This window comes from Citrus sinensis, chromosome 6, assembly GCF_022201045.2.
Source record: "Citrus sinensis cultivar Valencia sweet orange chromosome 6, DVS_A1.0, whole genome shotgun sequence".
NCBI classification, from domain to species: domain Eukaryota; kingdom Viridiplantae; phylum Streptophyta; class Magnoliopsida; order Sapindales; family Rutaceae; genus Citrus; species Citrus sinensis.
In genome coordinates this window covers 2339897-2362854 of record NC_068561.1, presented here as the reverse complement: position 1 = coordinate 2362854, position 22958 = coordinate 2339897, and the positions used below count along the sequence as shown (strand labels likewise).

The 22958-nt window shown below is 27.5% G+C and overlaps 1 protein-coding gene and 1 long non-coding RNA gene across 2 annotated transcripts; both read left to right on the top strand.

Annotated features, from left to right (window-relative positions):
- The first annotated feature begins 1339 nt into the window (after positions 1 to 1339).
- On the top strand, positions 1340 to 5376 carry LOC127902946 (uncharacterized). The gene is made up of 3 exons (XR_008055594.1): positions 1340 to 2616; positions 3301 to 3431; positions 4868 to 5376. It is a non-coding gene; the product is annotated as an uncharacterized LOC127902946 (long non-coding RNA).
- Positions 5377 to 20311: 14935 nt separating this feature from the next.
- LOC102607069 (protein HEADING DATE 3A-like) lies at positions 20312 to 22958 on the top strand. The gene is made up of 4 exons (XM_006480635.4): positions 20312 to 20709; positions 20827 to 20888; positions 21905 to 21945; positions 22467 to 22958. Exons 1-4 carry the CDS (start codon positions 20509 to 20511, stop codon positions 22694 to 22696), a joined length of 534 nt encoding a protein of 177 aa, XP_006480698.1. The 5' UTR covers positions 20312 to 20508; the 3' UTR covers positions 22697 to 22958.

Here is a 22958-nt window from a genome sequence, read left to right as displayed (position 1 = left end):
ATTTATTAAAGGAAGGAATATTACTTTGAGATCTTCAATCAATATATAAGAATTTGTAAACAGAAAAAGAAAAGGCATATATATACTATTCTCATTGTTGTCAATAACCACCTTCTTTTTGTCTTTTTTTTCCCTTTCGGAATAAAAAAATGGTTGGTCCAATGACAATTGGAAGCTTTGACGTGATTCATTTATCCTATTGAACGTGTCTACATTGGCCCGTTTGAAATTGTTTTTAACATACTCAAAAGTAATTTTGAAAGGTCAAAAGTTAATTTTAGTATTTAATAAATTTTTTCAAAAATTATTTTTGTCAAAATCACTCCATCAAAACAGATTTTAAAAAGTAGGAGTAACTTTACAAATATGATTTTAAAAATTAATTTTATAATTAAAGAAAATTTTTACACATCCTCACAAATATTATAAAAATTCAAAACTATCCTTACTCAATTAGGAAATAAAATCATTATATTTAATAATAATATTACCAATTATATGGAGATAACAAAATAAAAAATAAAATTAATAAAATATAAATATTTATTTTATTTATCAATTATTACATATGCACATTTAAATGTATTATATATACCTATTTATACAAGTGTAAATAAATATTATTTAACATTCTGTCCATTTCAGTAATTTATATTTTTACAGTAGTTTAACAGTAAAATTTATCAAGCACATATGACTATTTTTAAAATTCACAACACTTTTAAAAATAAATATTGCCAAACATTTAATTAATTCTTATTATAACTTATTATTTATACAACACAACTAACAAAAATTATTTTAAAGTTATGGTATTACCAAACTAACCCTTTATGCATTTTTAAAATCACTCTTAAATTTTTTTAAAAAAAATTAATTAACTCTCTCAAATACGTCAAACTATTTCCATACTTCTTGATTTCTAAAATTTAATGCGCAAGTCACAATGTTTTATTGGGCTAATGTGCCATGATAATTTCCATTGTATAGCTATGGTGCCCCTGTGACACCATACACCATACAATATGTGGGGGTACGGTGTCACAAGGGCACCATAGCTGGACCCAATATTGACATATTATTCTCACCATTTAGCCCGGTTTTACCCCTCTTCTTACTCAACTTTTTTAAAAAGTTATAAAAAAAATGGTTGTATATACTTTTAAAAAATTTTCACTTTTGCAATAGAACCTCCCCCCCCCCCCACCAAAATCCTTTTTCTTATTTAAGTAATTTAATTTTCACTTTCCAAACTTTAATGGTCCTCCCGACCAACTTGATAAATTCGAACATGATTCGTGTCACTAATTGAATATGTTATGGGAAAACACATGGCAATATTTTACTGTAAATATTGATGCCTTAGATAGAAGATTTTGATAGTTGTTAATCCCTAATTTGTAGGATTTGATTTAGTCTCTAATTTGTAGCCTTGTGAGGCTCCATTGGGAATACTTTTTATTCAGCCTTCATTGCTGATTTTTTTTTTCCAACATTCTTTTTCCTCCATTTTTGAGATTATTTTCAAATTCCAACCATGTCTGAGATTGTTGATGAACCCAACCCTACTCAATTGAGTGACAACCGAATTAGTGACATCATAAATACTCCCTCAACTAGAGATTTGCATAATATTCCAGCAACCCATAGATTGAATGAAAAAAAATTATTTAAAGTGGTCTCAGTTTGTTTGAACCTTTCTAAAAGGAAAGCATAAAATTAGTCACCTACTTGGTATTGGACCCAAACCAAGGGATCCTAGATTTGAAGCCTCGGATAAAGCAGACTCTATGGTTATATCCTGGCTATGGAGTTTAATGGTGCCAGAGATCAGTGATATATGTATGTTTCTTACCACAGCCGAGGAAATATGGGAAGCTGTTGAAAAAACCTATTCCAAGGCGGGTGATGATGCTCAAATTTATGAGATCAAAACCAAGATCTCTGCAACTAAACAAGGAGGTCGTTCTATTCCTAAATACGCTAATTTGTTGAAAAGTTTATGGCAAGAGATGGACTATTATCAATGTTTTCAAATGAAATGTAGTGTTGATGCTGCCTTGATGAAAAGGTTTGTTGAAAAAGAGAGGATTTATGAATTCTTAGCTGGACTTAATGGGGTGTTTGATCCTGTTTGAGTACGAATATTAGGGAAGGACGACTTGCCATCACTGTATGAGACCATTGCTACAATTCGGGGTGAAGAGTCATGATTGAATCCCAATTAGTGGAGAGTTCAGACATGGTCACAAAAAATGCTATAATAAAGAACTCTGGCCCAAGCCAACAATCTCATGGTGAAACTGAACAAATTGATTTATCCAAGATGACAAATAATGATTCTTTGTGGTGTACCTACTGCAAGAAGCCTCAACACACTCGAGAACGATGCTGGAAGCTACATGGAAAGCCATCAATGTCCAATAAAAATTCAATTGTGCACAATAGACAGCTAAAGGAACAAGGGCAAGCTCATATGACCTCTACAATCTGGTGACGAGACTAACTCTCATGAACATGGCAAGTTTAACAAAGAAGAAATTGAGAAGCTGAAGAGTTTGTTGGGAGCACTGGAGAAGCCACCAGAAACATGTACTTGCTCTTTGGAATTCAAAAGTAAGTTTCCCTCTCTATATGCACTAAATGTCTCTTGTACAACCTTCTCCAACTCTTGGGTCATAGACTCAGGTGCCACCAATTATATAACCCACTCGTCATACAAATTCATTTCCTATGACCCTTGTCCAAGTAATAGGAAAATAGCCACAGCTGATGGTTCTCTATCAACAATTGCTGGCCAAGGAAATCTTTTAATAAATCAAGCCCTCACACTTAAAAATATCTTTTATGTACCAAATTTGTCCACTAACCCTTTGTCCATTCACAAGCTAACAAAAGATTTGAATTGTAATGTTATTTTTTATCCTCCATATTGTATGTTTCAGGACCATAGTACGGGGAAGATCATTGGACATGCTAGAGAGAAAAATGGGCTTTACTATCTTGAAAAATTAAGTGGGAAAACTAGAATTGGAAACTATTTACCCCTGTCATTTTTTTCTGAGTCTTCTATTTCCAATAAAGACAAAATCTGGCTTTAACATTTCCATCTTGGGCATCCTTCATTTAGCATTCTTAAAATAATATTTCTATTATTATTTAAAGGGATTGATCTAGAAAATCTTCATTGTGATGTTCGTGAACTTGCAAAACATAAACATGCTTCTTTTCCAATTAGAAATAAAAGAACATATATTCCTTTTGCACTCATTCATAGTGATATTTGGGGTCCTTCCACAGTTCCTAATATCTCATGAGCTCGCTGATTTATTTCATTAATCGATGATTGTACAATAAAGCATCTTTGTCATTGTTATGATGATCATCAACAACTACGAGTGGGGGCAAAATTACTTGATAATGCAGTGGAGGTAATGATCTTTCCTACACCATCTGTCATCTTCTTAGGGCATCTCCAATGTAGCACTAAACCTAACACTTACACCATTTTTGGTGTAAAATGCTTCTCCAATGTAACACCAAAATCAACACCAAAATGGTGTAATGAATAGTATTGCACCAAATATGGTGCAATACTATTCATTACACCATATTTGGTGCTAGGAAAAAAAATTCTCAAATATCCTTATTACTTTATCTTATTTACATATATGTCTTATTTTATATAATATTTTAAGTTATTATTATTATTTTTGTTATTTTTTTAATTTCATTTTTTAATTTTTGAATATTATACTAATATTTTAAATAAAAAATATTCAACACAAAAATTAATAATAAAAATAAAATGCCAATAACATTAATTACTAGATTACATATTACAAAATTAAAAATATAAAATTAAATTAACACAAATTAAAAAAAGCTACTACTACTAGCATAAATTAGAACAATTATTTATTAATGTGGGAGATCATTATTAGATCCTCCAATATCATCAAAATATTTTTCTATATTAATGTAATGTTTAATTTTCATAATGCACTTATTATTGTTATTGTATTTTTCTATATTAATGTAATGTTTAATTTTCATAATGTACTAATTTAGTTAATTAAATGCAAATTTAATAATTTTCTATATTTTTTTTGTTAATCGATATAAAATTACTTATTACTTAATTATCTATATTAATAGTAATTTTTATTGTGTTAATTGAATTAATTCTTGAGAATTAAAGGAATAAAAAGAAGAATATTCTTTTTGGTGTAAAATTTGGTGTAAATGGGTTGGAGATGAAATAGTAATTTCGTGTGAAAAAGGTACATTTTTGGTGTTGGTGTTACACCAAAATAGTGTTATGCATTGGAGATGGCCTTAAAAACTTGCTCTTTAAAAACTTGCACTGCATAAAGTAATGTTGGTAGAGCTTTAGAAAGCCTAATAGCGGCAAATTTCTACTTAATTTTGAAGTTTTAACTCAATTGTTTAATTATTTTTTATTGTAAAAAAATTAAAACTTCTTTGTTATTATCCTGCGTGTTACAATTAATTTTTTAAAATAAAATAATATTATTATCTGATATAACCTAAAATTCAAGTAAACCTCATGTGCAAATGGTAAAAAAATAGAGAATAATTATTCAATCATGTTGTTATGGAGAAAAAAATACAAGGACTAATTAATACGGTAATTGGTTCAAACTCTCAAAACTAAACGAGTATCTACCTGATATATAATGATGATGTAAAAAATAATTTGCATAGACGATAAAAAAAATAATTATTTATATAGATTTTGAATTTCTATAATGGTTTGTGATCTATAAAGCATCATAGATTTTGGACTTTTATAGTGATTACTGACCTTTAAGGCATTAACATTATCACTATTGTTGTTGTAAAGGTCATGGATGCGTGCCTCTATCAAATGTCTTATGGAAAACAGAATAGGGAAGATGGGTTGGGGAATTTGGCTGGAGACAGGATGAGATGTAAAGTTGTATGCTTAGTGTGAGATGGAGAAGCATTCTGAGTTACGCATCAAGCTAGTCCTTTCCTCTTGTGTGAGGTTCTTTCTTTGTGGCCCTTCTTTACAATATTTATTTCTCTTTGAATAAGAAAGTATTGGAAAATGACTAGGGCAATATACATGATACATCGAATCAGATTTAGTCCGTGCATTGCATTGGAATAAATGTGTCAACCAGTAGCTCTTTCTTTTTTTTTTTTTTTTTTATCTGGTCCTACTTTCTAGTTTTGTTGTTTATTGGGGAAGATCTTTTGTTTCATGCACGGCCCGGTTTAGAGTACTTAGGTTTTGAAGCAAATTTTTTTATAAGACTTCTTTTTATTCTCTAATTTTAATATTTAAAAAAAATAAAAGTATTTAAAATTTATTTCATATTTAATACTTAAATACAAAATAATAAAAAACATCTTTAAAAATTTATAGAACGGAACCTAAAAAAAAGTAGTCGATATATATATATATATATATATATTACTTTTACCAAAACTATCACAAAAACAAACAAACAAATACATAAGAATAATATTATTTTTAAATAGAATATTTAGAATGATACCACATAAAAAGTTAAAGATGGTGAATTGATGATCAAATAATAGATATGGACATTGTATTTCAAGAAACTAATTTTTTCTTTTTAAAATGAAACAATGAATCTAATAATTTTCTTTATAGAGAAGATGACAATAAATTTTTTTCATCAATTATTTTTTACATCAAGTTGTTGAATCTCTAAATTCAAGCTAGCTGTTAATCCTAAAACAACTCGGATAGAAGACATCTTCACTGTAAGAGAAAATATTTCTTCAAAATCAACACTTTTTTTCTAACCGAAACTCTTCATAATCAATTTACCCTTGTACCGTTGTTGCGAGTTATTTCAATCTTCAACCTGTAAACCTAATTGTTCTTTAATGTCCATTTCCCTTATGAAGTTTTAGTAAGTCATAAGTGTGGTTCTCATTCAAGAATTTCATCTCCTTTTGCATGGCTTTAACCCACTCACTTTTATGCTAGTGAGACATAGTTTCTTTAAAACATTCTGGTCCCCCTCTATTTGTAAGCATCACATACTCATGTGGAGGATATCTAGTGGAAGGTCACCATTCTTTGGTGGATCTCCTCAATTATGGCTCAACTGATGGTGTAGGTGGTTCTAGAGGTACTTGCTTAATTGGTTCTACTGGACTATCATTATTATTCTCTCCAGCTCCCCCATAATCATCATGAACTACAAGTGGAGAAATTGAAGTTGAAATAATAGGAATCTCTAGAGATGACTAAAGATTCATCACTCTTCTCTACATCACCAACTATTTGATCTTCAAAAAATACATCTCTACTTTTGATCAATTTTCTTGCCATTAGATCCTATAATATGTACCCAAATTCTTCATGGTCATAGCCTAAGAAAATGCATTCATTGGCTTTATCATCAAGCTTCGATCTTTTATCCTTACGAATGTGAAGATATGCTTTGTCTCCAAACAATTTGAAGTGTTTATAAGAAACATCTTTCCCAGTCTAAACTCTCTTAGGTACATCACCATTTTAATAGAGTTGAAACAAAAAGGTTAATTAAATCAAATGCAGTACACATAACCTTTGCCCAAAAAGATTTAGGAAGCTTGGTATCAGAAAACATACACCTGATCTTTTCTTCAATTGTTATGTTCATCCTTTCTACAACACCATTCTGTTGCGAGATTTTTGGTACAGTCTTCTCAAGTCTGATTCCATGGGATCTGCAATACTACTCAAATGGTCCTTTATACTCACCATCATTATCTACCCTAAGACATTTTAGTTTTTTCTTCCTGTCCCTCTCTCAACATAAGCAAGGAATATCTTAAATGTATTAAGCACATGGTCTTTAGATTTCAAAGCAAAAGCCCACACTTTTTCAGAAAAAATCATCAATAAAAGTTACAAAATAAACTGCACCTCCTATTGATTTACTTTGCATCATTCAAACATTAGTGTGAATCAAATTAAGGATATTCGACTTTCTAGATAGAGAAAAGCTTTTAAAAGCTACTCTATGTGCCTTTCCAACTAAGCAATGAGCACATGTCTTGAGGGATGTACTTGCGAAACTGGGTAGAAATCTTTTTCTGGCACGAGTTTCCAAGACCAATGTGACCAAGCCTTTTGTGCCATGTATTAATGTTAGAATCTTTTATAGCCACATTCACATCTTCTTTCCTGATCTTAGCTTCTAAAGTTAGTACTAGGGAGCTTTTGGCGAGTTTCCATTTTCCTTCACCAAATTGATTATTATAGACATTATCATCAAGTTTTCCTGTGTGGATCAAGTTAAAGTAAATATCTGGTACATGTCTGACATCTTACAACTTACAACCTATATTGGTTTCCAAGCAAATATCTCAAATGCCCACAATCTTGGAAGCCCCCTCATTTTCCATCCCAACATGGCCATAATCACCATTAACATAGGATGTAAAGTAATCATGATGTGCAGTTACATAAAATGAAGCATCTGAATCAATCACCCAATCACTGAAATGACAAGTAAAATTTATAGACCTTTAATTATAAGCAATACCTATATCACCATCAATTATGGCTGTAGTGTTCTCTTTGTCATTTTTCTGAGCATCATCATTTTCTTTTACTTATTCTGTTTTCCGCAATCTACACTCCCTTTTAATGTGACCCATTTTCTAACAATGAAAGCACTTCATATTTCTCCTCTAGGACTTAGATCTTTCTTTAGGATTATCATTGTTCTGCTGGTAGGAATTTCTACTTTGGCTTCTTCCCTACCTTTCTTGCTTTTCTAAAACAAGTACATCTGACTTAGAGGAATCTGCTTCAACACTCTTTCTTCTAGATTTTTCATTATGCGGTGTATTTGTAATTATATCCAAGGTTAATTTCTCATTCGGTGCTGAATTATTCACTGATAACATTAATGTCTCTTAACTCTCAAGCAAAGAACTAAGCAATAACGATACTTGTAACTTATCATCTAAAATAATTTTCATAATAGTTAACTGATCAACCAATCCCTGAAACTCACTAATGTGTTCAATTATACTAGCCCCTCCTTGTATTTCAAGTTAATAAACATTTTTATCAAATTGGCTTTATTATGTACAATTGGTTGCTCATAAATCGTCTCTAATTTCTCCAAAGAACATCAGCCCTGAATTCCTTCGCGACACAGTGTTACACACTTTGATTAATCCATGATCTATTAGTACCCATGGCCTTCTAGTTTAATCGATCCCATTTCTTATCATCTAAATCGGTGGCTATAGTTTCTTCGCCTTCAGTGGGTTCATGTAAATCTTTTATGTACAATAAATCTTCTATTCTAGACTTTTAAATACTATAATTCTATGACTTTAATTTAATCATGCAAGCCGAAGATGCATCCATCTCAACCACATAAGTAAAAAAAGGGACTAACACAAGCAGTTGCAAATTAAGCGGAAACAAAACATTTTTCCTCTTTATGTGATTAAAATAGAATGTGTAACACAGATTAATAAATAGTAAATAAATCAACACAATCCAAAACAATAAACTAACCACAAGAGCACATATTTTTACGTGGAAACCCAAAACGCAAAAAACCACAGGACTGCAATATGATATAATCTTCCACTATATTATTGGGATTACAACACAAATTCTTCTCCAGATAACACTAGAGGCTAACAACATCAAGAATTTCAACAATCTTAGCTTACAGTAACAGCCTAATATATGTCTCTTTAACAAGTAGATATCCCAAATAACAACCAATGAGAGGATAAAATAAAAATCAAGATCAATAGGATTGTAGAAGGCGATACCAAGAACTTATTTTCAAAATTTAAGAGAAAACATGGTTAAAATTGTCTTTCAATCGTCCAATCAAAGATTGAAATTTCTATTCTCAAAACCAAAATTTCCTCTCTCTCTCTCTCTCTCTCTCTCTCCCCTTGATAGCAAGCTGCTATCTTTTTCAACCCTTGATAGAGGTTTGCTATATTTCTTCTTTTATAATGCACTTTTCAAAACTTACCTTTTAATGGTAAATTTCATCTGCCCCTTTAAGTTTTTCTTAATTATTTAATCACCTAAACTTATAAAGATTTGAGCTTGCGCCACCCAAATGAGATAGACCCAACATATACAATATTATTATAAATGAATAGATTAATAATTTTTATGTTTAGTATTATTTAATAGTACATAAATTATTGAGTTAAAAATTTAATATTAATCTTAAATTAAATAAAAGTTAAAAATAAATTATTGATATTAAATTGAACTTAAATTAAGATATGAGAGTGAGTCTTATCTAAGCTCATGAAATAATAGAGACTAATAGTTCCAAAATCTTTGGACTGAATGTTGGATTAATTTGTTAATTTTAAGCAACTAAACATGACCTTGGATTAGATAAAAAAATTTTATTCTAAAAGTTAGTCCAATCCTGCCTAATTCCAGCTGCCAAACGTAGATTAGGTGATATTCAATTCAAGAAACTGATTACAAAGTTTGGAAGCTTTTCTTTCAAGTAATAATCACTGTTTTTGTAACAGAAAATCGGCTAGTGATTGCAAAGTTTTCTACAACAAACATTGCTGCCAAGTAACAATTAAAAAGCATTAATCATGTTATTGATTACTGTAAATAATAAGACGTACCTCAACAAGATGAAGGTAAAGGTCCTAACAACAACACCACCAATAACAACAACAACCTTATTAAAAAAAAAAAAATCATCATTAATGTACGATTTTTTTTCCCTCTATGGTGATGAACATAAAACTGAGCAAGTGTAGTCAGCTGGAGCTAGATTGAGACATTGACACATGCACAATGGCATTGGGGTTCATAGAACTATAGAACAAGTACAGCAATTGGTCCCTATTTATACATATTCTGCACACATGGACTTGATTGAATATTAAGCTAGCAAAGAGAATATCTATTAAAAAATTTGAAAAATTTTGGTAGGAAATCTTGCAGAAAAAATGACATCATGATCTTCTGCTATAAAGTGAACTAATTTCTTTGAAATATCTCTGTAGAAGTATGCTTAGAATTTTCCTTGAAGTGCCATGAATTTATGATAAAAATGATACGAAGATGTCATTCTTATGTGCACAAATCGTAGCTAGGAACCAATAAGTGGTGGACTTATGTGGTGGTTGGACCCGCCTCTAGCCTAGATTATGATCTTCTCATGATTTGATCTTCTCTTATTTAAATTTCACTCATTGGTGATTTATAAATTAAAAAAAAATATAAATATTCGTTTAGTCTTTATATTTTACTATAAGAGTCTGTTTAGTTATTTTATTTTAAAAAATATCTTAAGACACCCCTATTGTTAAATATATTATATTCCCACCCTTAATTTTTCCCTCCCTTTTACAATGATATGCTTACAACAATATTCTTAGAAATATTAATGAAAAATAAAAGAACATTAATGTGTCATATTAACCTTAAAAGTAAAATAAAAATTATTGAAAATTTTTATGTTACTATTTTATTTTTAGGATTAATTTGATAAATTAATTTTTTATAAATAATTATAAGTAAGATTGTAATAAAGATATTAAATATTACTTTAAGTTGGATGATATTAATTTATCTATAAATAATTATTAGCAACATTGTTGCATGGATACAAAAATACCAGTTCTTTCATGCTAATATCTATTAGTTAATTTACTAATAAATAATTATTATTTAATTTGCTAATTCACTTCTTTTAGATAAACTAATCAATGTCAAGAATATTGTTGTAAGGATATTATTATAAAAACAAACAAAAATTAGGACAAAAATGTAATATACTTAATTGCAGGAATGTCTTGAGGCATTTTTAAAAATATAATAACTAAACAGACTCTCAAGTCAAAATACAGGGATTAAATGAGTATTTATCCGTTAAAAATAAAAGCAGTTAAATCCTAATCATGTACTAGTATTAAAAGATAAGAGTTACGAGATCTTTGAAAACTTATGAGAACTTAGATCACCACAAAAAAAGTCATTAAAACCTTTAATTTTTTTTATATATAAAAATGGTGTTTTTAATTTTTCTCCCAAGTGTATTCCCAAATAACTTTCTACCAAAAAACAATTGAAATACTATTTTATAGTTAATTAGTTACTCTTGCATTAAGTCCTTTAAAATCTAATATTAAATAAGTAATTTACCATTTTAATTGCAGTTAGTGAATTATTTCATTAAAAAAAGTATTTTATTTATAGAGAGGTTCTTAATGTCGCATTACTTGATGTATATATTTTTTATTCTTTTATGTACCAATATTCACGCATACAAATACAATAACTTTATAATTTAGCATGGGTAATTAAAGACCCTAGGTGTTCGCCTCTGGAATCAATATGATTGTATGATGCACATATGGTAAGGATCAATATTATTATATGATGCATATATGGTAAAGATCAAGACCATCATGACCAATGTTAGTGCTAGGAATTCAATTTAGTAGGAGCTAATTTCAAAGAATAATATAATTTAATATGGTCAAAAATAAAATAGAAATTCATTAACATATTCAATTCAATACATTTATAATTGTTCTCGACGTATTTTCATATGTTGAAAATATTGAAGAATAATCTCATCATCGAGATCAGAAAATATATCATTTTCTATGTATGCAATTAATTTCTCCCATCCGATTTGATTCTCGATTCACAAAAGCATAGTTGAAAATGCCATTTCTACTATAGTTGTGGCAATGGGTAAAACCAATACTAATGTCACTAATAGATAAATTAATAAGTACAATTTATCTTTCTTAATATCATCTATTTTTCTTGTTAGCTCACCAATCCCTTTCAATCTCAAAAATATATTATCAGACCCACATCCATAATTTAAACATCAAGTTGAATTTAAAGTCCCATAAGATCCATTGAAGAAAAATTAATTAGATAAAACTCAGTAAGATGAGTAACTTTTTATTATTTTGTGTGAGGAGGATTAGGGCCCTACAGATGTCAAAATAATAATATTTCTTTGTGGGTTGAAGATGTAAAACTAAAAATTTAATATTTTAGTTATTTTTATATTTTTACGAGAACATTTATTGTAAATTAAATTAAAAACAAGACAAATATCAAAGTAAATTTTACAATTTTTGAAAAGTCAAGCCCTGCTAACTCTAATGTGGCACCGCCACAGTTGATGACATGCACAAATGGAAAGAATGAACATCATAATATACACATGGCAAGAATCAATGCCATAATGTCACACATATATGAAAAAATAAATAAATCAAGACCATTATGGGCATGTAGATATGGAAGATCAATCCTTATTTATAATGTTTGATTCTTTTCCTTTTATGTTATTGAATATATTTATAGTAAAACCTTAATAAATGAATTGTATTGGGATTTGGGTTCACAAAAAATCTATTATACTAAAATCTCGTTAAATTAATAGCATTGAGACCATGGAAAGTCTATTAATTTAGCGAATATCTTGTAATCGATAAATTAATAAATTATTAATTTATGAAGATGTTCCTTATTTTAGAAAATATGATTGTGATTTAGTACATATTACGTTTTATTTGAATATTAATTAATCACATTATTTTGGTAGTAATAAGATTATTTTAAATATCTGAGAAAAAGATACCTTAATCTCTAAGGTTTGAAGGAATAGTCATGCAGACCCCATATTTTCAATAAGGGATAACAAAACCTCTTTTTGACTAAAATATCCTTTACCTATATTAACTAAAAAAAAGACTTTAATGTTTTATAATAAATAGAAGTATAATATTAAAATATGTATAACAATATATATATTTTAAAATAATTTCAATATTTAAAAAATAGGGAAAAGGACAAACACACTCCCAACGTTTAGGTAAAAGGACAAAAACCCCCCTAACGTTTCAAAAAAGATATTTATACCTCAATTTATTATAATTTTACCATTATACCCTTCTAGCATATAAAAAAAATTATTAGTTATCTAATTTGTCTATAGATTGTTAATAAAATTATAAATATACCCTCATTGCCTCATTCTTCTATTTAAATTTTTATCAATAACCAATTTTCAAAATTTTAAAAAAAATTGTAAATAAATTATAATTTTAAAAATAAAATTTGTTATTAATACCATAATAAATAACATAGAAAATTAGTTATAAATATACAAGTTTAAATGATTGACATGTGGAGAATTGTTAAATATACAAGTTTAAAGTTTAAATAAAATTGGTTATTAATAACCAATTTTATTTTTAAAATTATAATTTATTTACAATTTTTTTAGGTGTATAGATTTTTTTTTTGAAAATTGGTTATTGATAAAAATTTAAATAGAGGAATTGGGCAATGAGGGTATATTTATAATTTTTTTATAATATCCAACTTGTCTATTTATAATTTTATTAACAATATATAGACAAATTGGATAATCTAATAATTGTTTTTATATGCTAAAAGGGTATAATGGTAAAATTATAATAAATTGGGGTGTAAATGTCTTTTTTAAAATGTTAGGGGGGTTTTTGTCACTTTGCCTAAACATTGGGGGTGTGTTTGTCCTTTTCCCTAAAAAATATTTTAATAGTTTACAATCTTATATTATATTAAACTAATTTTTATAATAAATAGAAATATAATATTAAAATAAATATATAAAATTTTAAATTATTTTCAATATTATATAAAATAATTTTAATATTGCTACTGCAAGAGATATTTTATTAATTGTAAAATCTATATTTTATTAATAATCTAGATTAAACAATAGAATCTTTAGTCTAGACTTGGACCAATGCACTAAATTAATTCTTAACCTGAAGGGTTTTAAATGCATAAGATAATAATTTTTTTTAATGCTGTAAGGCTTAATAAAAATATAAATTAATAATTAGTCAAATATAAAAGATACTAATCATAAATAACATTTAAAATTCGTAATTAATAATTAGTCAAATATAAAATATACTAATAATAAATAACATATAAAATTGGTAATATTAGGAAGCTTTTCTTGATAGTTTTAATTTTCTCAATTCAACTCTTTTCTAAAATATGCATTTAAATTTGAGATTAAAAATAAAACTAATGACCGATGTATGTATAGAGTTTATGTTCTATGTACTTTAAACATCTGAAACATTTTATATTCTAGGGTATTAAATTTAAACAGTATGTATATCATTTTTTGTCTATGGATAATGTATTTACATTACTGTTTGAGCTTCTGTGTACATGTTTGTGGCATTTTTAAATTTTTTTTAGTACACATGCTAACTTTTGAATTTCATATATATGAAAATCTTGGTAAAAGGAATACTGCACATGTCAAGATAACCCAGGCAATTAAAATACAAAATTCTTCTTTAGTAAATAAATATTCATTTACTGACAAATTAGTAAACTATTACTTTATTGATAAATAAATAATTTCGTTAAAATAATATTTTTTTAATCTCAACAATATTATTGTATAAAAATTTTGGTCTTTATTTTTTATAAATAGATAGAAAAAGGACACCTACACCTCTAAAATTTGGAAAAATGGTGACAAAAACTCCCAAATTTTCAAAAAGAGATACTAAAATCCCTTTTTGACCATAATACCTTTTGAATATAGCAATTAAAAAAATTGACTTTGAAGGTTTTTAATTAATACAAATTTAAAATAAATAATACAATCTACCTAGTAGACTAATAATATTAAATTATTTTTAACATTTAAAATACTATTAAATTATTAAATTATTTTAATAATATATTTGTATTTATGATAAAGATTTTAAATAAATCTTGGATTAAATAGATTTTACAATTATTAAAATATCTCCCTATTAATAATGTTAAAATTAACTTTTACATAATATTCAAATTACTTTTAATTTAAATTGATTTATTTTAATATTATGTTTCTATTTGTTATTAAAAATTACTTTGATATAATAAAATATGTCTAATAGATTTTTAAATATAAAAATATTTTTTAAATGTTAAAATTATTTTAAAATGTATATATTATTAAATTTTATTTTAATTCTATATTTTTATTTATTATAAAATTTTGAGGTCATTTTTTTTTTAAATTTATGGAGTCAAAATGGGGTCCCAATGTTCCTTATTTAAAAATTAGGAGTTTTTATTATCATTTTTCTAAATCTTAGGGTGCAAGTGTCTTTTTTCCTAGATAAATTTATTTTAAGTCCCAAATGAATGGAGTCGGACGAGCGCCCTCGACAATTTGAGTGCACCACCGCAAGTCCCCCTACTAACAAGCCTTGGCCACTAGTTGATGTTTATTGAACATTATCAAGTCATTTGGTAGTTGGTAGTAAGCTATCTTTATAAAGAGTGTGAAATAGAATAAAGCTGTATTGAGCAATTTAGGCAAAATTATCATGAGATTTTAGCTCAAGTTGGAAGACATACAATAAATGGAAATAAATTATCCATCAATAAAGGCCGGCTGTACATACTTTTTCTTTTTCGTAGTGATCTCTCAACTTTTAGTTTGTGGGTCAACAAAAAAGGAGAAATTCCGAAAGACAACGTGATGTTGGTGACGGCTCATGTTTGCCCATATTTGGTGATTTTCATATTCACACGTAATAGAAAAAGAGCTTGACACGCATGGTTTTATTATTAAGTGATGCGGGGTCACTTCTGCTAACTCAAAAGGAAAAATAACAAACACACCCCCAACATTTAGGTAAAGGGACACAATTTTTTTTAATGTTTCAAAAAAAATATTTACACTCAAATTTATTATAATTTTACTATTATACCCTTCTAGCATATAAAAAAAATTATTAGATTATCCAATTTGTCTATATATTGTTAATAAAATTATAAATAGACAAGTTGAATATTATAAAAAAAATTATAAATATACCCTCATTGCCCAATTCCTCTATTTAAATTTTTATCAATAACCAATTTTTTAAAAAAAAATTATACACCTAAAAAAATTGTAAATAAATTATAATTTTAAAAATAAAATTAGTTATTAATAACCAATTTTATTTAAATTTTAAACTTGTATATTTAACAATTCTCCACATGTCAATCATTTAAACTTATATATTTATAACTAATTTTCTATGTTATTTATTATGGTATTAATAACCCATTTTATTTTTAAAAATTATAATTTATTTACAATTTTTTTAAGTGTGTAGATGTCTTTTTTGAAAATTAGTTATTGATAAAAATTTAAATAGAAGAATGAGGCAATGAAGGTATATTTATAATTTTATTAACAATATATAGACAAATTAGATAAATAATAATTTTTTTTTATATGCTAGAAGGATATAATGGTAAAATTATAATAAATTGAGGTGTAAATATCTTTTTTGAAACGTTAGGGGGGTTTTTGTCCCTTTATCTAAACATTGGGGGTGTGTTTGTCCTTTTTCCAACTCAAAATTTCTAACTAGTAAATGGAAGAAAGACATTTAGTCCCTAATATTTCTCATATTTACCACTCAGGTCCTTAATTAATTTTGTATTACCCATTATATCACAGATGTTATAAAATCCACAATTGAACATTACCGTTTAATGATAAAAATGACCTATGCAAAATATGTACTTTTTGAAGAATAAATCACATTAGATTGATAGGAAGGTTATAATATTAAAGAAATAAAAAAATATTTTCTTTTTCAACTGTAGTTTTGACGTCAGAGAAATAATAGACAATTAAAATAAATTGGGGACCTAAATGATAAATATGACAAATAAGAAGGTTCTAACTGTCCTTCTCCCCAAAATAAAATAAATGTCGTTTCCAACCCCAATATTAATGTTTAGTAATATTTTACCTAAAGTTTAAGTTTTTGAGTCAAAAGAGTAATTAATCCGGCACCTTTCCATTTCAATGTCATAATTTTTCTTTTCAGTAATATTATGTTTATTAAGTTAGAATACTTAGGGGTTGTTTGTTTGTATTATTATTTTTTGACTTAGTGACTTAATTGACTTAATTTTATTTATTTAAGTCATTAAGGTGACGTTTGTTTTTTAACTTAATGACTTAAAGTGACTTAACTTAATTAATTAAGTTAATTAGAGGTGTTTGTTTTTATAACTTAATGAGACTTTTTAGATAATTTTGACTTAATAAAATAAGACAATTTTTTTAGCTTTTTACTTAATGGAGAAATTTGAATTAAGTCAATTACTTACTAATGTAAAAAATATCCATGTTTTATAATTTATTTTTCATGTCTATCCCAAAACTCACCCATAGACATTTACCCCACATAAAAATATCCCGGTTTTTTCTTTCTTATATTATATACGATAAAATTTAAAATTTATGGTATTTTATATATTAAAATTATAAAATAATTATATATTTACTTAAATATAGTTTTATTTATAAACGTTAAAATATTGTGGTATTTAATATATTATTTATTTGACATTCAAATTTAAGAAGGATACAAATGTAAAAGTACATAATTTCAGTTTTTTCAGTTGAAAAAAACAAACAATTTAATACTTGTTTTCCGAGATTCAGACGAAAAAACAAACATATTATTCAGATTCAGACATTCAAATCTATTCAGAATTCAGACTAATTCAGGTCTATTCAGATTTCAGACAAAAAAACAAACGCCGCCTAAGTCTATTTATTTTTTCAACTTAATGAAAAATTTCAACCATTAAGTTATTAAGATTATTTTTTTAACGTTTTGCTTAATCTAAAATGCATGAATGATATCATTAAAAGATTTTTTCCGAAATATCCCTATCTAATTAATTAATTTTCATCCTTACCTAAATAAAATTTAATAATTAGCATTATTACCCATTTATATATAACTTGTGATAATATATATTGGTAGACTACTATTATTTTTATCTTTTTATTTTCTTCAAATTGGCATTATTTATCTTTATAATTTTTTATGAATATTTTTCATATAAAAACATCACAGACCATAATAAAATTGATTAACACATACAATATAAAATATTAAAGAGTTGTATTCAATTGGATATGATTTATGTTATGATAATTTATTATCTTATATTCTTTTATGTTATGATAATTTATTATTTTATTTATATTCTTTGAGATGTTTATCATTTGTTTAACATTATAATTTGTAAGGGTATAAATGTAAAAATATGAGTTTTCAAAATTTTTAAGTTAAAAAAAAACAAACAACTTAATATTTATTTTTAGCGATTTAAACAAAAAAACAAACATATCATTCAGATTCAGATAATCAGTTTTATTCAGAATTCAGACTAATTCAGGTCTATTCAAATTTCAAATAAAAAAAAAATGCTACCTTAGTGTATATCTCAATTGACGTAATATCAATCACTTACTACAATGTACATGGTATTAATTGATTTTATTATTGACCATTTATTGTCAAACTTAATTAATAGGATAACATATAAAATGACATATTAGTTGGTTACAAACTAAGCATCCCAACTAAGTAAGCATGACGTTACTTTTAAGGGTAAAAGCTCATTTAGTTCTTTTATTTTAATATTAGTGTCCATTAGTCCTTGTATTTTTTAAAATGTCTCGAAACATCCCTGTCGTTAAAGTATTGATACCCCTACCGTTACTTTTTATTTCTTTTGGCTTACTTTTATAATATTACCCTTTTATAATAATTTTTTTGGATATTAATAAAAAGAAAATAATTAAATTACCAATTTAACCCTAGAAAATAAAAAGATTATATTATTTTTTTGCAAGCACCATTTGCACACTTGGTAGTTTGCATACAATTTTTGACAATTTAATTTTTGATAATTAAAAATTAATATAATTTTTTTAATTTTTAGGGTTAAATTGGTAATTTAATTATTTTCTATTTATTAATGTCCAAACAAAAAATTATTATAAAAGGGTAATATTGTAAAAATAAGCTAAAAGAAATAAAAAGTAACGGTAGGGGTATTAATACTTTAACGGCAGGGATATTTCCAGGTATTTTTAAAAATATAGGAACTAAATAGATACTAATCTTAAAATATAGGAATTAAATGGATTTTTACCCTACTTTTAATTTTTAATCTGATTTGATTCAAATATGTTAATAACCTAATAAATCTTTTGTTAGACCAAATGCATAACATATTAAGATTGGAACTTTATCTAATAGCTTAATTTTTGGGCAGTAAGTGGTTACTGAACAATATGTCATTCATTATTAGTTATACAAAATTTATATAGATTATGTCAACCCAAAAGTCAAGTGTAGAATTGATTTTCAAATTCTCTGGAACATAGGGTAGCATTTTTGGGTTTTTATTTAAGTTACATAAAATATAAAATATAACTTACCTACACTCTTAAAATTTACATTTCATTGTAGATCATATTCTTATAAGAAGTTTTTGAAGAAATATTTTTTATCTGAAATTTAAATAAACCTGAATTTGTCTGGGTTTTGAATAGAGCTCAATATCTGAATTTAAATGACATGTTTTCTTTCTTTTTTATTTATTTATCTAAATCACTAAAAATAAGTACTAAGTTATTTTTAATTTAAAATATCTGAAAACCAGTATATAAATATTATACGCTTACAAATTATAAATATTAAACAAATAACAAACATCTCATAGAATATAAATAAGATTATATACTAACATAAAATAAATCGTGTTCAATTGAATACAACCCTTTAATATTCTAAATTAATATATGTTAATTAATTTTGTTGTGGTTTATGATGTTTTTATATGAAAAGTATTGATAGAAAATTATAAAGATGAATAATGCTATTTTGAAGAAAATTAAAAGCCAAAAGTATTAATAGTCTATCACTACATTATCATAAGATATAAAGATGTGTAAAAATGCTAATTAGTAAATTTTATATAGGAAAGGATGAAAATTAATGAATTAGATAGGGGCATTTTTGAGAATATATTTTAATGATGTCATTTAGACTTTTTAGATTAGGGAAAAAAAGGTTAAATAAATTCTTTTAATAATTTGATGACTAAAATTTTTCATTAAGTTAAAAAAAAGACTTAATAAATTAACTAATTAAAATTAAGCCAATTAAGTCAATAAATTAAAAAACAATAGCGATCTAAATTAATGATAGTACTCAACTTCATATATATAGATTTTTTTTTTTTTGGGATAAATTTCATATAAATACAATAAATATCTGTTGTTTGTTTCAATCAGAATATAGAAAGGATAAACAGGTCCACTTCACTTTATGTTTGAGGTATCAACATTCGATCCAGCTAGGAATCAAAGGTAGGAAACTTACAAGCAAGAAAAAAGAACTAATCAAAATAAAGTGGGATTCTATGAGTGGTGCTAAAATTAAGAGCGGCACCACAGAAAAGTTATATAAATAGCTTCACACAACTCGTAATTCATCATCCAACCTACCAACAAAATTTCATCACTTGAATAGTCTTACTACTTTTGTAGGTTGTTTGTGTATTTGTTTGTGCTTAGTGTTGTTGAGTGTTTGTTTGTGTTTAGTGTTGTTGATATGTCTAGCAGGGAGAGAGACCCTCTTATTGTTGGCCGCGTTGTTGGTGATGTTCTTGACAATTTTACAAGAACAATTCCAATGAGGATTACCTATTCAAACAAGGATGTTAATAATGGCCGTGAGCTCAAACCTTCTGAAGTTCTGAACCAGCCTAGGGTTGAAATTGGTGGTGATGATCTTAGGACATTTTATACTTTGGTAATAATTAAATAAGCCTTTGCTTTTGCCTTTTGCTTCTGCTTCTGCTTTTGCTTCTACTTGTGCTACTGCTTTCTAGGTCTTTTATACGGTGAGCATTTGCTGCCACTGTTTCAGGTAATGGTTGATCCTGATGCACCAAGCCCAAGTGACCCCAGCCTTAGGGAGTATTTGCATTGGTAAGTGCTCTTTTCTAGATCTCAAAAACGCACACATTAACACATACATATACTATTCTTATTATTATTATTAACAAGGAAGAAAAATGTCTAATGCTCATGAGAGTATTAACTTAGTGTGCCATTGATCTTGAATGATTGTTTTCTTTTAATTTGTTCCTTTGTTTCTTTGTTTCTTTGTTTCTTTTTGTCTCTTAATTCACTGTGCCATTGATCATCTTGGAATGACATAATATTTTTAAGAGACTTCGCAGTTGAGGCAACACTAAAAATCACTTTTGATTTTCTTTCACTATGAGTAAGCGGAAGCCATAGCTATATATCGCGGACCGCCCAAACTTCCGGGCCTAAGCGGAAGCCATAGCTATATATCCCATTTTGCTTCATATGTGAGCAGATCATGAAAGCGACATATTTGTTGGCTGTTTATTTGTGATTCATTCATTTACATAATTTCATCTTTTCATTGACTGTTCAATTGCATGTAACTTTCATCAAGAAACAACAAGTCACGGAGGACCAAATTAAACAACCTAAGTATCTTTATATGTCATACGATTCTGGGATAACATTATGGGTCCTACACACATGTATCTAGTCAATAATATTGGTATATAATTTTAATTTCTCATCCTTTCTTCCCCCCCCCCCCCCCCCCCGGGTTGGACAACAACAACGAAATTTTATTACATAAAAAAATACGACATTTAGAAGGAACCTAATTAAGCTTACCTCCAAAAAAAAAAAAGGAAAAAACGCTAAAAAACATCACGAACTTATCATCTTTTTTCTATTGTTTTCAAATAATAATTTTATTTTATATCTACTTGGCGGTGAATCCATCATCAATTTTGTCCTCTTATTTCCCATAAATTCCACCTCCCTCATTTATGCTTACCTCTGGTTTTCTTGATTGTGATGATTACAACTTGCAAGTACATGTGTTCGCGGTAAGTGATCACCTTTTTTCTTTGGATTAATTAGAAATTTGCTGCTTTTTGAAAATGAAATTTCAGGTTGGTGACTGATATTCCAGCAACCACAGGGGCCAGCTTTGGTGAGTGCCAGACTTTATATTAAATCAAACAATATTGCACGGTCCTTTCTACTTGTGAATGAGTTGTTTCATGTTTCAGCTTTTACACTGTAGCTATAGCTTTTGGTCTTTTTTCTAGCCCTTGTGGACAAAGCAAGAGATCTTGTCGTTAGTTTTCAAGTTTTTTACTTAAAACAATTACCCTCCATTTCCTTTCCTTATTTCCCTTCTTTGCTTACAGAGTAAGAGCGCCATCTCTTTCATCCACTTCCACACTCGATCTGTCAATTGGCTGTGGCCAGTGATTTTTTCTTTTTCCCTCCTTAATTAAACAAAATTTCATTAAAACCACAACCAAAATAAATACATTTTATTAAATCTTTTTGGATTTCTGTACGACTGAGCCATTCTTAGTTAGGTTTCACACAGAATATTATTCGTTAAGCAAGAAGCAAAATATTTCATTATCACTTGACCAACTAGTCAATTATACATGTTCGCTAATTTGTTTCATTTGCATATATTGTTACATATGCATGCAGGCCAAGAGATTGTGAACTATGAAAGCCCTAGTCCAACGATGGGGATTCACAGGTTTGTCTTTGTGTTGTTCCGGCAACTTGGGAGGCAGACTGTTTATGCACCAGGGTGGCGTCAGAACTTCAGCACGAGGGATTTTGCTGAGCTTTACAATCTGGGACCTCCGGTGGCCGCTGTCTACTTCAACTGCCAGAGGGAGAGCGGATCCGGCGGAAGGCCTGTCAGACGATGATCCATACATGCTTAATTTGATATCAAATTACACACAAACACACACACACACACACACTATATATATATATATATCCAAAATTAAGAGCTAGCTAGTGTTAACATTATTATGTCATGGTTAATCTTCCTCTCTGGCTTTCTCACATTTTATTGTAACGTACTCTGAAGATGAAGTTAAATACTTCAAACAGTGAGAAAGGAAGATTGTTGTACTGTGTATACAATTAATTAGATTGTAATAAAAAGAGATGGATTTTTTTTTT

Bases quoted from the DNA above. Each gene is read 5' to 3' on its own strand.
- LOC102607069 (XM_006480635.4), top strand. From the start codon at position 20,509: ATGTCTAGCAGGGAGAGAGACCCTCTTATTGTTGGCCGCGTTGTTGGT. The intron at 20,710-20,826 runs GTAATAATTAAA...CCACTGTTTCAG, and splicing joins TTAGGACATTTTATACTTTG to GTAATGGTTGATCCTGATGC. The intron at 20,889-21,904 runs GTAAGTGCTCTT...ATGAAATTTCAG, and splicing joins CTTAGGGAGTATTTGCATTG to GTTGGTGACTGATATTCCAG.